This window comes from Oncorhynchus clarkii, chromosome 33 (assembly GCF_045791955.1).
Source record: "Oncorhynchus clarkii lewisi isolate Uvic-CL-2024 chromosome 33, UVic_Ocla_1.0, whole genome shotgun sequence".
Lineage (NCBI taxonomy): Eukaryota > Metazoa > Chordata > Actinopteri > Salmoniformes > Salmonidae > Oncorhynchus > Oncorhynchus clarkii.
In genome coordinates, this window is record NC_092179.1 from 2,749,424 (window position 1) to 2,766,501 (window position 17,078).

The window sequence follows — 17,078 nt, forward strand, 5'->3', positions numbered from 1 at the left end:
TATATTCCCCTGGCTTGGGTGTCCAACCATGTGTGCGTATAACAAAATGTATTCATAAATTAGTCCCATCATTAGACATAAAACTCCACTTGCCTTTGAGTCTGTCAGTGGCGGTGGACTCCCTGGGGTCTTGTATCCTCCTGAAGCGTAGCCCTGGCAGAGACTTGAGCCTGGGGAACTCGTTCCCGTGGCTGTACTCCTGGATGATGGCTGCTGGGGTGGGCTGCTCTTCCTCTACCTCCTTCAGCCTGTCCTTAGGAAGCCTGGTGAACTTCATCCCTGAAGGAAGGGCGTTAGTCTCCCTGTTAACCTCAGTCTTGGCACCCCCAGGGCCGTCCCCGGGCCTCCCCAGCACCCCCTCTACCTCCTCCTGGCTGTCCTCTCCGTCCCAGCCCTCCCCTCCTTGCTCCTGCTGCCACAGCATCACCTGGGTCCTCCTCAGCTTGGACTTGTGTTCATAGTAGGTGAGCTCTGCGTCGGATAAGTCTGCCCCGGAGGACACTCCCCCTGTGGGTGTGGCCAGCAGGGGCTTCTTCCTGGTTGGTGGGAGGTGGTGTGGGTGGGCGTGTCCGTGACCATCCTCACTGGAGCCCTCCCAGGAGTCTCCTCCTCGCTGCTTCTCTTCCTGGTACTGGAACAGCTGCTTGATCTGGTGAGCCACATTCAGGAAGTCATCATGGCTGATCTCTCCATTCTCCAGATGCTTACTGGCCTACAGGGAGAAAGGGAAGAAGAAGATCAAGTTATCTAGTAGATTAAGTTCACTTTCTCCCAATTTAATACAAATGTTGAAGTGTGCACGTACCACACCCCTGCTAAGATTCCTCTCCAGAAATGAGCGCATGTTGGCTCTTTCAAAGGCCTGTATGGCTCATTATTGGGCAGGTGTACCATTTTAGCAATGAGCATTCTCCTGTAGCAGCATAGTGGCTTGGCTATAGATGGCTGAAGCATGGGGTCGGGTTGCCCATCTGCATTTGTTTAGGCTAACCCGATGAGCTAATCAATAACTAGACCACAAATGAAGTATCAGAATTGTGGCTTCATACCAATGCCAGCTTAGTATAATAATACTCAATACCATAACAATACTACAGCGAAAAAATGCCTTAACCTCTTGGGTAGGGGCAGTATTTTGGATGAATGAGGTGCCCAATGTAAACTCCCTGTTACTCAGGCCCAGAAGATAGGATATGCATATGCATGGTAGTATTGGATAGAAAACACTAAAGTTTCCAAACTGTTAAAATAATGTCTGACCATTTCTGTATTTTTAATTTGGCGCTCTGCAATTTCACCGGATGTTCGGACGCTTCCGTCCCACCTGCCCATCAGAAGTTAGTCAAATATACAGCACGGTTACTGTATAAAACACGTGATCAACTCTCCATCTGGAGAGCTAGGTCACTGGGTGTGCAGGCTTTTGATCAGCACTGCTTAAAACACACCCGAGTCAGCATAACAAGGTCCTGTTGAGCAGTTGATTTGTAGAATCTGACGTGAGAGTAGAGCTGGAACAAAAGTCTACACCAGCGTTTCCTTTAGGAAATGTTGCCCTGGACAACGTGACCGGAAAGATTTCAATATAGCGGCCATGAGAGAAATGTACCAGACACATCTGCATTGGGTGTGTTACTCATTAGAGCATCCACCCACGCTGCTCAGAATGACACAAATCACACTTCTGGTAATTCATCTTAACAAAAAAAAAATGGCAAACTGCAATTCGCAGGAAAAAGGGAAAACATTAACAGCGCACCTGATGCAAGCAGTATGACAGCGGTAAACACCCTATTTCTAAATTTGAGGTTACTCTAAAGATGCAACAACTAGGATGAAGGGTTGCTAATATGACTAGGATTATGCATTTGGCTTCTGGACAACCAATTAAACACGAAAGAAACATCATGAGGAAGTGTCATTAGACAGCACGCATGGCAAAATGCCTAGCTGATTTGAGTTGCGGCTGTCAGTGAAAAGCATCTAAAATGTGTGAAGATAATGGGTCTTAAAAATAATTTAAAATGTTGAAAAGGGAAGGGGTTTGTGGCAAAGATAGCCTATCGGCGTCTCTTCAGAATGCATCCACTCAGCTGTCTCCCGACAATTCTTGTGGGTTCATTGTTTCATGTGAATCGTTTGCTCTTTGATCGTTTTTATTTTCAGAATTTTTTTAAACATTTTTTAATCCCTATTACATTTGTCACCAGTAGTAAATGTACCGGAACTGTTAATCCTGGTCATTTGGCTACATACATTTTTTCACTTAATAAATTAGGCCTACAGTCATTTACCGTTCTCATTCTCAGAGTGGAAACGTTGTTTGCCGAGTTCACAACCTTCTACACTTGAGAAACAAGTTTTGATTTATTTCATAATAATTTATGAGTTGTAAATGTTTTAATTGTCTTGTTTGGAGTGCTCCATGTGAGCAATGAGCATGGGTTAGGTTTCTCTGTCATGTTAATGTTGAGGGAGCACACACGCCTGAGCAAGCATAGAAGTAGCCTAGCTGGCCTGCTGCACGCAATTCTAGGTTTGTGCCCATTTGGGATGTTTGATTTCTGATCATCATGTTCACCACTAATAAGCTTTTCAGTAATATTTTCTTCACCTCACACAGTAAGTCAACAAAATCTTATTATTTTATTTTTTTACAGCCATTGCAAATGGCCTAATAGTTTCTCACAGTAGGTCTATTTGAAAAATCTTCCCAAAAATCTCCCCGATAACCACCAAATCCCTGTGTGAAAAAGTAAAATATAATCTAATGATCACATATATCCAATTGAACTGTCATAAAATACAACTTTCCCTTGCGCAAAAAACAGATGTTTGTCCAGTGCTCAATGGCATGGGAAACTCTGGGACCAGAATAAGGCTAGTTAATAAAATGTTGCAAGCTCGCAAGAGATAGCTACAGGACAGATCCAGTTGACACAATGTTGCACTTCACTAGCAATAACTCAAGTCAAGACAGATAGAAAGGGATTCAAACAGGCTGAGTAGAGATAAATGGGATTGAAAGTGAAATTTTCCTCAGTATATTTTGTATTATTTATTTGACGGCTTTATGTAAGCTACTTTTACTTAGTTGATAATGGAAGTTATAGGCCAACGGCTGCATTAGCCATCTGAGTTCCATGCGCTCATTTAGGCCATTCAGATGCCAATAATCATGGTATATCAGTGTGTCCATATGGCAAAGAAAGGTGCTCTCGCATTAGTGGAACAGGTTCAGGGAATGCTGGATATTTTGATGTGCAACATGTCTAAATGGGATCCAGAACAATCAGATATTTTGGGCTCTTTAGAAATGCTTTTGCTTGCATGTGTTTTGGACAAAAATACTAAAATCATCAGGGATTCAGCTAAAAACACATTTTATTTAGGAAATATGTATTCCCACAAAACAAATGTAATCAAGGTATGAAATCGTTATTTTACAGTACAATCTATTTTGGGGCTTAGTTGTTGTCAATTGGCAGTGTACAAATTATTCAAATTATTTTCAGTTAGCTTCGACAAAAATTGTCCAGCGGCTGAATCTAGTTCCCTGGCCAAAGGCTGCCTGTAGGGCCTATGCTACATGATTTACCAACTGAGGAAGTGGAAACTCAAAACACATGATCTAAATTGCTAACTCTATTGCTTGATGGCAATGAAATTGATCTAACAGTAAATGTAATCCTATAAAAACGTTCCATAGGTAGGCCTATATAGGCTACTCGATGTAGGCCAATTCAACACAAATGGATCGCTCCGTATCATCAACTACACGGTTTGCAAAGTGGTGTTATTTCCTTTATTGACAGTTAAGAAATAATTGCTACTCACATTAAGCAGAGACTCCTCCTTTTGAAAACAGCAACAGTAGTTTGTTTTAGAAACGTTCTTGCTCGCAATTACATTTCAAAATGTAGCTCAACTGTCATGTCAGTATGCTGTCGCTTATCAGAATTGCATCTCTCCCTTCACGCCATGTGCAAAGGGGGGTGGGAGTGAGAGCCAGCAGCGAAACAGGGACAGGGCAGATACTTTCATTGCAGGAAGCAGGTTAATGAACATTGCTGTCAACCAAATAATAGCATTCGAACCAAAAAAACAAACATCTTGAAAGTGCACCTCAAGTATTATTTTTTTGAAATGACAAAATGTGCCATGGTGGGAACAATTAAGCAGTGGCACAATATGGAAACACAAAAAATGTGATGGAGATTTAAGACTTAACTTCTTATGGCTGCAGGGGCAGTATTGAGTAGCTTGGATGAAAGGTGCCCAGAGTAAACTGCCTGCTCCTCAGTCCCAGTTGCTAATATATGCATATTATTATTAGTGTAGGATAGAAAACACTCTGAAGTTTCTAAAACTGTTTGAATGATGTCTGAGTATAACAGAACTCAAATGGCAGGCAAAAACCTGAGAAGAAATCCAAACAGGAAGTGGGAAATCTGAGGTTGGTCGATTTTCAACCCAGCCCTTATTGAATACACAGTGGGGTATTGGTTGTTGCACTTCCTAAGGCTTCCACTAGATATCAACTGTCTTTAGAAACTTGTTTGAGGATTCTACTGTGAAGTGGGACCGAATGAGAGAGGAATGAGTCAGAGGTCTGCCAGCAGTCACTCGCATTTCACATGAGGTAGCTGCGTTCCTTTGCTTTTCTGAAGACAAAGGAATTATCTGGTTGGAATATTATTGAAGTTTTATGTTAAAAACATCCTAAAGATTGATTATATACATCGTTTGACATGTTTCTACAGACAGTAACAGAACTTTTTGGCATTTAGTCTGCAAATAGGGAACGCGCTTCATGACTTTGGATTTGTTTAACAAACATGCTAACAAAAGTAGCTCTTTGATTTGTTTTATAATGTCCATTTATGTTCAAACATTTATTGTGGAACTGGGATTCCTGGGAGTGCATTCTGATGAAGATCAAAGGTAAGTGAATATTTATAATGCTATTTATGACTAATGTTGACTACCCAATATGGCAGATATCTTTTTGGCTGCTTTGTTGTCTGAAAGCTGTACTCACATTATTGCATGGTTTGCTTTTTCCGTAAAGCTTTTTTGAAATCTGACACAGCGGTTGCATTAAGTGTTTTTAATACCTTCTCTACCTCCTACCTACCTCTATCGTATCGTATTAAATCCTATAAAGTATTTATTTACCAAAAACCTTAGCTATGTATCAACAAAATTTGGAATCCTCAATTTAAATGATAAAAATTAGCAGTTATCTGTCTTCTGGGGTAAGTTTAAATCGGAATATACTTTTGAGGTTTCATTTTTCTATTATCCTTATTAATATACTGGTCACTCTGAAACAGTAATTATTCAATTGGACACGGGAGAATAAGGTAATAACGGCCTCATTCGGTGGGAAATGTTCAAATTGTTTCGCGTTCCCCGTTTTTATTATGGACCTTACTCAATAATCAATGAAGTTAGAAAGTCCATTTCCCACAATACCCCATGTTAAATTCAACGTTGTGGTTAAATATACAGATTTAGTAATTTTATCAAATGTTCTAACAGATTAGTACAGTTCAAATCAGGATATGCATTTACATAGGGATATACATTCACACTGTTACTCTTTAATTAAAAATTCCTCAGCTATAGTACTTTTTACTAAATGGAAAGCAGATCCTTAATATAAGAAATTCTATCAACTATGTATTAATCACAGTTGCACATAATAGGGAGTGTATAAATTGTATACATTCAGGGTAAATCTTAAGGAGAAGTGTATCTATATTTCCATGTCTAACAATTTTATTTTCATTGACATTTAATGATGTGGCTCTCTGCAATATCACCGGATGTTTTTGGAACTAGTGAACATAACGCGCCAATGTATACTGAGATTTTTTTATATAAATATGCACTTTATCGAACAAAACATACATGTATTGTGTAACATGATGTCCTATGAGTGTCATCTGATGAAGATCAAAGGTTAGTGATTAATTTTATATCTATTTGTGCTTTTTGTTTTTTCTGTGTTTTTCTGTGGCTTGGCTGTGACCTAACATAATCAATCGTTTGTGGTGCTTTCGCTGTAAAGTCCATTTGAAATCTGACACGTTGGTGGGATTAACAACAAGATTACCTTTAAAATGGTGTAAAATACATCTATGTTTGAGGAATTTTAATTACGAGATTTCTGTTGTTTGAATTTGGCGCTCTGCACTTTCACTGGCTGTTGTCATATCAATCCCGTTAAGGTAATAGGGTGCTATTTAAGAAGCACCTGTGTTGAAGGCATACCTTTTGAGCAATTCTCCTTTGTATACTTTACAATTAAATGCGGCATCTACTACCTACTCAAATTGTGGGGAGGAAAAGCTGAGGAGATGTTTTTTTTGTGGGCGTACCTTTTTGAGCAGGTCTCTCTTGCTGGCAGAGTGAAGCACCTCTGGGATCTGCAGGTTTGCATCGACACTAAGGCGATGCTGTTTGGGGGTGGTAGGTCTCTTGCTGCTGGAGTATGACGGCCGTCTCTGTGGAGGACCTGCCCCCTTCCCATGAGCCTCCTCTGACGACAACTTCAGACTGATGAAGGAATTAGTTAATTTATTTGACAACTTTCAAATACATGTGGGCAGTTTCCTGACCACAGAGATTCTCTTTAGTCCAGGACTAGGCCCAATCTGTCTGAGGAACCACCCCTCAGTTGCCTCAGTCTTGTGAGTACAAAAATATACAGATATGCAGACATGCAGTGGTTAGGAGTGAGAACACACCATGTCCCAGATTATACAGGTACACACCCTAACTAGCACCACCAGATAACAAGCTGACTATATGTGTGAGGTTCAGAGGCAGATACAGTGCCATGAAAAAGTATTCGCCCCCTTTATGATTCTCTATTTTTGCATATTTTTGATACTGAATGTTAGACCTTTAACCAAAACCTAATTAGGTTAGGTCTACATGAAAATGGTTAATAAGCAACAAATTACATGTTTTGGAATAGCCTAGTCAAAGTCCAGATCTATTCCCAATTGAGACGTGGCAGGATTTGAAACGAGCAGTTCATACTTAAACTCACAAATGTCGCTGAGTTAAAGCAGTTCTGCATGCAAGAGTGGGCCAAAATTCCTCCACAGCGATGTGAGAGACTGATCAACAACTACAAGAAGCATTTGGTTGCAGTCATTGCAGCTAAAGGTGGCACAACCAGTTATTGAGTGCAAGGGGGCAATTACTTTTTCACACTGGGGAATTGGATGTTGCATAACTTTATTGATTAAATAAATACGCAATTGTTGTGTTATTTGTTCACCTGGGTCCCCTTTAGCTAAAATGACATTTTGGTTGAAGATCTGATATGACATAGCTTCAGCGTGTAAATCAGCTAGAAAGATGTGTCGGCATCGAGCAATTGTCTCTGGCCCCCTCCCAGTTAGGGGGAGTGATGAGCTCTACAGCAGTCTCACAACTCAATCGCTGGTTGAAAACTGTTTTCTGCCCCTCCCAAAAGATAGAATTTGTAGATAATTGGCCCTCTTTCTGGGACTCACCCACAAACAGGACCAAACCTGACCTGCTGAGGAGTGACGGACTCCATCCTAGCTGGAGGGGTGCCCTCATCTTATCTACCAACATAGACAGGGCTCTAACTCCACAATGAAATAGGGTGCAGGCCAGGCAGCAGGCTGTTAGCCAGCCTGCCAGCATAGTGGAGTCTGCCATTGAGACCGTCCGTGTCTGTGCCTCGACCTAGGTTGGGCAAAACTAAACATGGCGGTGTTCGCCTTAGCAATCTCACTAGGATAAAGACCTCCTCCATTCCTGTCATTATTGAAAGAGATCATGATACCGCACATCTCAAAATAGGGCTACTTAATGTTAGATCCCTCACTTCCAAGGCAGTTATAGTCAATGAACTAATCACTGATCATAATCTTGATGTGATTGGCCTGACTGAAACATGGCTTAAGCCTGATGAATTTACTGTGTTAAATGAGGCCTCACCTCCTGGCTACATTAGTGACCATATCCCCCGTGCATCCCGCAAAGGCGGAGGTGTTGCTAACATTTACGATAGCAAATTTTCGTCTTTTGAGCATCTAGTCATGAAATCTATGCAGCCTACTCAATCACTTTTTATAGCTACTGTTTACAGGCCTCCTGGGCCATATACAGCGTTCCTCATTGAGTTCACCGAATTCCTATCGGACCTTGTAGTCATAGCAGATAATATTCTAATCTTTGGTGACTTTAATATTCACATGGAAAAGTCCACAGACCCACTCCAAAAGGCTTTCGGAGCCATCATCGACTCAGTGGGTTTTGTCCAACATGTCTCTGGACCCACTCACTGTCACAGTCATACTCTGGACCTAGTTTTGTCCCATGGAATAAATGTTGTGGATCTTAATGTTTTTCCTCATAATCCTGGACTATCGGACCACCATTTTATTACGTTTGCAATTGCAACAAATAATCTGCTCAGACCCCAACCAAGGAACATCAAAAGTCGTGCTATAAATTCACAGACAACACAAAGATTCCTTGATGTCCTTCCAGATTCCCTCTGTCTACCCAAGGACGCCAGAGGACAAAAATCAGTTAACCACCTAACTGAGGAACTCAATTTAACCTTGCGCTATACCCTAGATGCAGTTGCACCCCTAAAAACTAAAAACATTTCTCATAAGAAACTAGCTCCCTGGTACAGAGAAAATACCCAAGCTCTGAAGCAAGCTTCCAGAAAATTGGAACGGAAATGGCGCCACACCAAACTGGACGTCTTCCGAATAGCTTGGAAAGACAGTACCGTGCAGTACAGAAGAGCCCTTACTGCTGCTCGATCATCCTATTTTTCCAACTTAATTGAGGAAAATAAGAACAATTCGCAAAGCTAACTAAAAAGCAGCATTTCCCAAGAGAGGATGGCTTTCACTTCAGCAGTGATAAATTCATGAACTTTGAGGAAAAGATCATGATTATTAGAAAGCAAATTACGGACTCCTCTTTAAATCTGTGTATTCCTCCAAAGCTCAGTTGTCCTGAGTCTGCACAACTCTGCCAGGACCCAGGATCAAGGGAGACACTCAAGTGTTTTAGTACTATATCTCTTGAACCAATGATGAAAAATAATCACGGCCTATAAACCTTCAAGCTGCATACTGGACCCCTTTCCAACTAAACTACTGAAAGAGCTGCTTCCTGTGCTTGGCCCTCCTATGTTGAACATAATAAATGGCTCTCTATCCACCGGATGTGTACCAAACTCACTAAAAGTGGCAGTAATAAAGCCTCTCTTGAAAAAGCCAAACCTTGACCCAGAAAATATAAAAAAACTATCGGCCTATATCAAATCTTCCATTCCTCTCAAAAATTTTAGAAAAGGCTGTTGCGCAGCAACTCACTGCCTTCCTGAAGACAAACAATGTATACAAAATGCTTCAGTCTGGTTTTAGACGCCATCATAGCACTGAGACTGCACTTGTGAAGGTGGTAAATGACCTTTTAATGGCATCAGACAGAGGCTCTGCATCTGTCCTCATGCTCCTAGACCTTAGTGCTGCTTTTGATACCATCGATCACCACATTCTTTTGGAGAGATTGGAAACCTAAATTGGTCTACACGGACAAGTTCTGGCCTGGTTTAGATCTTATCTGTCGGAAAGATATCAGTTTGTCTCTGTAAATGGTTTGTCCTCTTGACAAATCAACTGTACATTTGGTAATCCTCAAGGTTCCGTTTTAGGACCACTATTGTTTTCACTATATATTTTACCTCTTGGGGATGTCATTCGAAAACATAATGTTAACTTTCACTGCTATGCGGATGACACACAGCTGTACATTTCAATGAAACATGGTGAAGCCCCAAAATTGCCCTCGCTAGAAGCATGTGTTTCAGACATAAGGAAGTGGATGGATGCAAACTTTCTACTTTTAAACTTGGACAAAATAGAGATGCTTGTTCTAGGTCGCAAGAAACAAAGAGATCTTCTGTTGAATCTGACAATTAATCTTAATGGTTGTACAGTCGTCTCAAATAAAACTGAAGGACCTCGGCGTTACTTTGGACCCTGATCTCTCTTTTGAAGAACATATCAAGACCGTTTCAATGACAGCTTTTTTCCATCTACGTAACATCGCAAAAATCAGAAACTTTCTGTCCAAAAATGATGCAGAAAAATTATTCCATGCTTTTGTCACTTCTAGGTTAGCCTACTGCAATGCTCTACTTTCCGGCTACCCGGATAAAGCACTAAATAAACTTCAGTTAGTGCTAAATATGGCTGCTAGAATCCTGACTAGAACCAAAAAATGTGATCATATTACTCCAGTGCTAGCCTCCCTACACTGGCTTCCTGTCAAGGCAAGAGCTGATTTCAAGGTTTTACTGCTAACCTACAAAGCATTACATGGGCTTGCTCCTACCTATCTCTCTGATTTGGTCCTGCCGTACATACCTACACAAGACGCAGGCCTCCTAATTGTCCCTAGAATTTCTAAGCAAACAGCTGGAGGCAGGGCTTTCTCCTATAGAGCTCCATTTTTATGGAATTGTCTGCCTACCCATGTCAGAGAGGCAAACTCGGTCTCAACCTTTAAGTCTTTACTGAAGACTCATCTCTTCAGTGGGTCATATGATTGAGTGTAGTCTGGCCCAAGAGTGGGAAGGTGAACGGAAAGGCTCTGGAGCAACGAACCGCCCTTGCTGTCTCTGCCTGGTCGGTTCCCCTCTTTCCACTGGGATTCTCTGCCTCTAACCCTATTACAGGGGCTGAGTCACTGGCTTACTGGGGCTTTTTCATACCGTCCCTAGGAGGGGTGCGTCACTTGAGTGGGTTGAGTCACTGATGTGATCTTCCTGTCTGGGTTGCGGAGATCTTTGTGGGCTATACTCTGCCTTGTCTCAGGATGGTAAGATGGTGGTTGAAGATATCCCTCTAGTGGTGTGGGGGCTGTGCTTTGGCAAAGTGGTGGGGTTATATCCTTCCAGTTTGGCCCTGTCCGGGGGCGTCTTCGGATGGGGCCACAGTGTCTCCTGACCCCTCCCGTCTCAGCCTCCAGTATTTATGCTGCAGTAGTTTATGTGTCGGGGGGCTAGGGTCAGTTTGTTATATCTGGAGTACTTCTCCTGTCCTATTCAGTGTCCTGTGTGAATTTAAGTGTGCTCTCTCTAATTCTCTCTTTCTTTCTCTCTCTCGGAGGACCTGAGCCCTAGGACCATGCCCCAGGACTATCTAACATGATGACTCCTTGCTGTCCCCAGTCCACCTGACCGTGCTGCTGCTCCAGTTTCAACTGTTCTGCCTTATTATTATTCGACCATGCTGGTCATTTATGAACATTTGAACATCTTGGCCATGTTCTGTTATAATCTCCACCCGGCACAGCCAGAAGAGGACTGGCCACCCCACATAGCCTGGTTCCTCTCTAGGTTTCTTCCTAGGTTTTGGCCTTTCTAGGGAGTTTTTCCTAGCCACCGTGCTTCTACACCTGCATTGCTTGCTGTTTGGGGTTTTAGGCTGGGTTTCTGTACAGCACTTTGAGATATCAGCTGGTGTACAAAGGGCTATATAAATTGATTTGATTATGATTTGCTAACATTCAGTACATTTTTTTTTGAGAATATGAATTAGAAATACTTTTTCAAGGCACTAAATACCATTAGGTGAGGATAAGAATACACTGACGTGATGCAACATATACTAGTACACTGAGAACATACCAATATCAAGACTTCGGTACATTCCTAAAAACACCCTATTTCCTACATAGTGCACTACTTTTGACCAGAGCCCCATGGCCCATTTGGGAGACAGACAGTTCACAGGATATATCAGCCTACTCACTGTTTGTTCTCTTCCCAGCCACTCCTCCAGCGCTTGGCATTCTCCTTGGTCTCCTTGCCCTCTGAAGTAGTGCGGGGGGAGGAATGCGTGTCCCTGGCCTCCACCGGCCTCTCCTCAGCCGGCCTCTTGGTTCTTCTGGGCTCAGACGAGCTCTTCTTGGGGGTTACCCTCTCCTCTCTGGTGGTCCCGTGCTGGGGGTCCTCATGGTGAGAGGAGTGCTTGCCTCCTGACTGCCTCCCTCCTTTCCCAGGTTTGTGTAAAGGAGGAGAGGGGGAGATGCTCCTGGCTCTCCTCTTGGGGGACCTCCTCTCAGTCTTTCTCTTAGGTGAGTGCAGGTGCAGCGAGGGGGAGCGGGAGCGTTTCCTGGCGTTGGTCCTGGCATTTCCTCTGATCTGGTTCTCCGGTTTCTCTACAGGCTCCGGTTTCTCACGCTCCGGTTTGCTGACTGAGCCGTTGGCCATCTTCCCCCTGCCTGATGCCTTCATCAATGCATCATCCATCTCTTTCTCCTTATCAGTGCATTTCTTCTTCTCTTTCCCCTCTTCTTTTGGGTCGGCCTTGTCATGGAGATGTTTCCTCAGCCTGGGGTCTTTCTTGCCCGTGGCATCCGCTGTCGTCTTCACGTTCTCAGCCTCATAATGCTTGCTCTTCCCAAGCACCCCTTTAGCCATGGGAGAGAGGGACTTGGACTTGGTTTTCACTTCTAGAAGTTCTTTCTTGGGGGGCCGTGTCCTCTCGGGCCTGCCGGGTCGCTCTGGCAGTTGTTTCTCTGGTGTGTGTGCTGGTCCTCCCATACCATGGCCTTCTTTCTTATGGCTGGTTGATTCTTTGGCCTGGAGGGCCCCTGGGCCGGCCCGGTTGAGGCGGGGGTCCCTGGTGGGGGGTTTAGGGTCGGAGACAGGGGGGAGACAGGGTTTGATGACAGAGGGAGGCAGGGTGGACTTTGGCACTATTGCTGGAGTTGACAGTACCACGTTTGCAGCCTGAAATGTAAAAGAGGGGCAGGACTGAGAACATCTTGTGTTTAGTAAACGAGACAGTGCACCAGAAGACATGAAGAAAATATAACAGAAACCTACCTGTTTAAAATGTTATTATTAATAGATTTTAAATGTTTAAGTTACAAAACACCAACACTTCTGAAAGTGTCTACACTCACCCTGCGGACCAAACATATACATACACACATATATACACACACACACATATATATTTTAAAACATTTAAATTCGATTTTCAAAAGGGGGAAATGGGTACAATAGTGAGTCTCACCAGTTGTGCCTTGGTCTGCTCCAGCTCAAGCTCAATCTTCTTCTGCTGTAGCTCCAGTAGCTGTTTCTGCTTGGCCAGCAGCTGCTGCCTTATCACCTGCTCCTGGGTGATGCTCTTCTCACTGACGCTGGGGACCACTGCAGGCTGGGGAGCAGGGGCTGGGGCACGGACTAGGGGTGCAGGGGACAGGGCCCTAGGGGAGGTCACCTCCTCAGGCTGGAGCGGGGAGAAAACATTTAGGGATGGGAAGGACTCAGGTCGACAGGTAGCGGAGTGTGTGTGTGTGTGTGTGTAGAAATGTCCAGTGTTGCAAAGGGTCAGGATGTATTTTACTTTATGGATCATATTGTCACGAAGGTTGTGCAATAAACAGCAAAACTTGAATAACTTTGGCGCAGTTTCTACTTTCCTCTATCCACAGACGCTTTCAGAACAGCAGATCCTCCTCTCGGACACATAGATATACAGACAGTTTACTCACATGTTTTAAAAACTTAGGGTTGACATGAATGCTGGCGTTCACAGTAGGGGGCAGTGCTTTGATGGGCCAGGCCGGGTCGTGAGAGTTGACTCTCACGTCCAGAGCGTAGAGTTTCTTCAGTGGGAAGATCTCATCCCAGGTGGAGCGTAATTTGAACAGACTTTTCCTAGTGTTCTCATCCACCTACAAAACAGAGGACACAGCTTGGACCACAGCTCAACGCAAAGACCTGCAGCACAGTACTTCACAAACGAACACATTCTACCTTCAAAGGCCTATAGTTTAGCAGTAAATTGAATTCAGGCAAGATCAAGAAGGCACTTAGAAAATGTGTCTAATTACACTAACAAAGGTGCTTTGTATTAACCGTTAAACCGTGTGAAATATTACACATTCTGTATACAACACTGCATTTTAATGCAAAGACAATTAATGACTTGGATATTGTCCAATCAAGCACTTCCCCAAATCAAAGGGGAACCACAAACACCATTTTATTAGTAAAAATGCATTATACAAGGCAAGAGATAGACTAGACAAAAGCAAGCAGTACAGTGGACAGATAATTTTATAAAAGGTGCTTATTAATCTTCAAGAATGCACAAAAATAAAGTAGTATATACCTTTTCAAAAACACATATAAATGAAGTGACTAGGTTTTTAGCAAACACTGCAAGGTATTCGCCTCCAACATTCTTCACTATGGAATCCACTAAGTACAAAACTGGAAGCTTCTCGGCAGCTGGAGCCTAGGGTAATAGAAAACTCAACAAGTTTAGAAAACAACAGGGGTTAATACCAACATTTCAGATAAAAAAGGCATCACATTGATTATGTATTAGTTAAGCAAAAAGTTAACGTAAGAAGTTGTGTTTGGGCTAGGAAAAAAAAAATCCTTGTCAGTCTTGGGTAATAACTTCAAAAAGTTGTTTTTTTAACATGTAAAAATCAAATTGATTGTCCGTGGCATGATAGATCATAAGAAAAAAAATTATTGTAGGAAAAAACAGTTGCAAAACAAATTGTCATGTAGGGGGGAAAACTGTTATTAAAATCTGTCTATTTCCACCGGTTACAGGCACTTTTTTTTATCCATAAGGAAAATAGCAGTCCAAAAAAAAAAAAAAACTTTAAAAAAAAGTGACGAGTCTTCATTCTGGATCAAAACATTGAATGTCCATAAAAAGTACTTTGTTCAACTATTACTTGTGTCTTGTATTGGGCACAGGAAAAAATAAAAATATTGTCCATCCAGAAGAAATGGTTCAAGTCACCCCCCCCTTTTTTAATTACCTCAAAAGAGGGTCTCTGGCAGAGAGATCACTCCATGTACGTTCCCGTTTTATTGAATGAAGTCCCTGTTATAACATCCCACTGAGGGGCAGTCCATTTGAAGAAGTACTATCTACCTTTTAGAACAAAAATAGGATGTAACATACTAAGAGGAAGTCGACAAGAATAGAGCAGGATTTGGGGGGGTTCATTTAAAATGTGCAATTGCAAGATAAGTCTTGAACAATGTGCCATGAAAAGCAAATCACTAGGACTTTACTTGATAAATGGTCATGAGCAAACATGACAATTTCAGTTGTAAACCCAATTCACATGTCAATAAAACACAAAATAACTCAAAATATACAAATATACTGCATTTAAGCCAATAGACACTCCCATATAAATGGTGAACGCCTTGGTTCTGATAAGTGACAATGATCATCACATTGATCAAAAACGGAGTTTAACACCAATCAGGCAATAACCAGAGATATGATTCTGTACCAATAAATTACACTGGGAAATAAAAAAGACAAAAAGCATATTTCATATTTTTTATTATCACATTTTACCATTCATTGACATTTCAAAATTCAAAGAGATAATATCAAAAGCAGCTGATAAATTGAAAGAGACCAGTTTACTTTCACAAGAAAACTATTGACACTATCCTAAATTTCAACAGCTACATATTCGATCTGCATCTTTGTGTACCTATTATTTGTTTTGTTATTATTACTCCTGCTAGCTAGATACTTTTGTCTAACAATAACTAACCAGCAGTAACGTTAGGCCTGTAAGGCCACATGAAGTTACAAACAAATGACCTTTCTTGCTACTGGATCAGCCGATCGACCCGTGCATGGCAGTAATTAGTGATTTTATTGGAGGTGCAGAAGAGGTGGATTTGGCTCATGTGCACTTGGTCAAAAACAATAGTTTCTTTCCACACGATACATTTTTTCGGTTACAAATTTTGTGGAAGTACATACCAGCCGTTATAGTTGCTCAGCGAAGCTCCATTCCTTGGTAAGTAGCGGACTCTTTTTTTTTTAAATATATATTTTTTTACATTATTAAGCCTGAAAATCTGCTTCATGGCCTTAAGGAGACCCTATATTCAACGTATCCTGTAAATCCAGATTCTGGTTCAAGTAATTTATGTAGAAAGTGAAACGAGGCCTAAATGTATGCAATAACTATTTTGCATTGTTAGGTAGGCCAGTGTGTACTGGCTTAAATTTGGAAATTGATGTGGCCAAACCACGTGTGTAAACCTGTCAAACTTGTGGAATGCTTTGCACTGGCATGCTAGCGTTAGCTAACTGAAATAGCCATTAAGTTGCCTCCGTCATGTCGCCATATTTGATTCGGTTTCGGTACCGTTAACGTGTTTCCAAATAGTGTTAAGTTCTGAAATGTGAAAAATACCCCACAGCATAACGTCTTTATATAATATCTGACAAATAATGGTGGCTTCCTAACGTTACTCTTATCTGGCAACTGAATTTCTGGATTATTTCCTAGCAAATGACAATCGGCTTCGGGAAATGGCATGTTAACGTTAGCTAACTAGCTCAGGGGATAACATTAGCTAGCCTAGATAATGTTACATTACCTTTCTAAATGTAATCAGCATTAAATTGCTATAACGTTATTTTGTTGAAACTGGTACTGTTGACAAGAAACGTTAGCCAACGTTGTGTCGCTACAACAAGAACAGCGATTCAACAGTGTTGCCGCCATGATGTTGCCATGGGCAGCTGTTTCAAGGCTACTGTTAGCTTACACATAGCTTTCTTCATCGAAGTTAATAGCTGAAATTGAAAATTCTATATTCATAAAAACCTTGGTGATTTGTGCTTCAATTATTGCGACGATATCCTTGGCGAAGTGCAGATTCTCCTCTGCCAGAATGGTCAGCATGTTGATGTGAGGTTTACTGTTGAATGTCAAATCTTCGAGGGAGGACTGATACTCTCGGCAGGCATCTTCCCTCGCCGCGTCGTCCATCTTTGCGATGTGTGATCGATCAAATACTAAACCAATCTTATCAGAAACATAACCATTTATTACGAGGCAGTCCATAAACACATTTGACTTTATATTTATTTTCCAACTCGTTACGAATTATTTTGTATTCCCTTTGCATCTGTAATCGACGTTTCCACTCTTCTTTTTTATGTCAGAAGATGGCGGCTGCAACTCGATCAACT

General features: G+C 41.9%; 1 protein-coding gene across 3 annotated transcripts in view; it reads right to left on the minus strand.

The window, feature by feature from the left end:
* LOC139393324 (PCF11 cleavage and polyadenylation factor subunit) overlaps positions 1-17,078 on the minus strand; it is a 31,976-nt gene extending 14,898 nt beyond the window's left edge. For 2 of the 3 annotated variants that reach the window (XM_071141880.1, XM_071141881.1), the window contains exons 1-7: positions 16,711-17,078; positions 14,211-14,336; positions 13,588-13,770; positions 13,107-13,322; positions 11,835-12,841; positions 6,387-6,564; positions 94-712 (exon numbers count right to left, since the gene is read on the minus strand). In XM_071141880.1, the coding sequence (XP_070997981.1) occupies positions 94-712; positions 6,387-6,564; positions 11,835-12,841; positions 13,107-13,322; positions 13,588-13,770; positions 14,211-14,336; positions 16,711-16,950 (2,569 nt within the window). In that variant the 5' untranslated portion in view covers positions 16,951-17,078. The remainder of the gene's footprint in view (positions 1-93; positions 713-6,386; positions 6,565-11,834; positions 12,842-13,106; positions 13,323-13,587; positions 13,771-14,210; positions 14,337-16,710) is intronic. The other variant, XM_071141882.1, reaches the window with a different exon arrangement.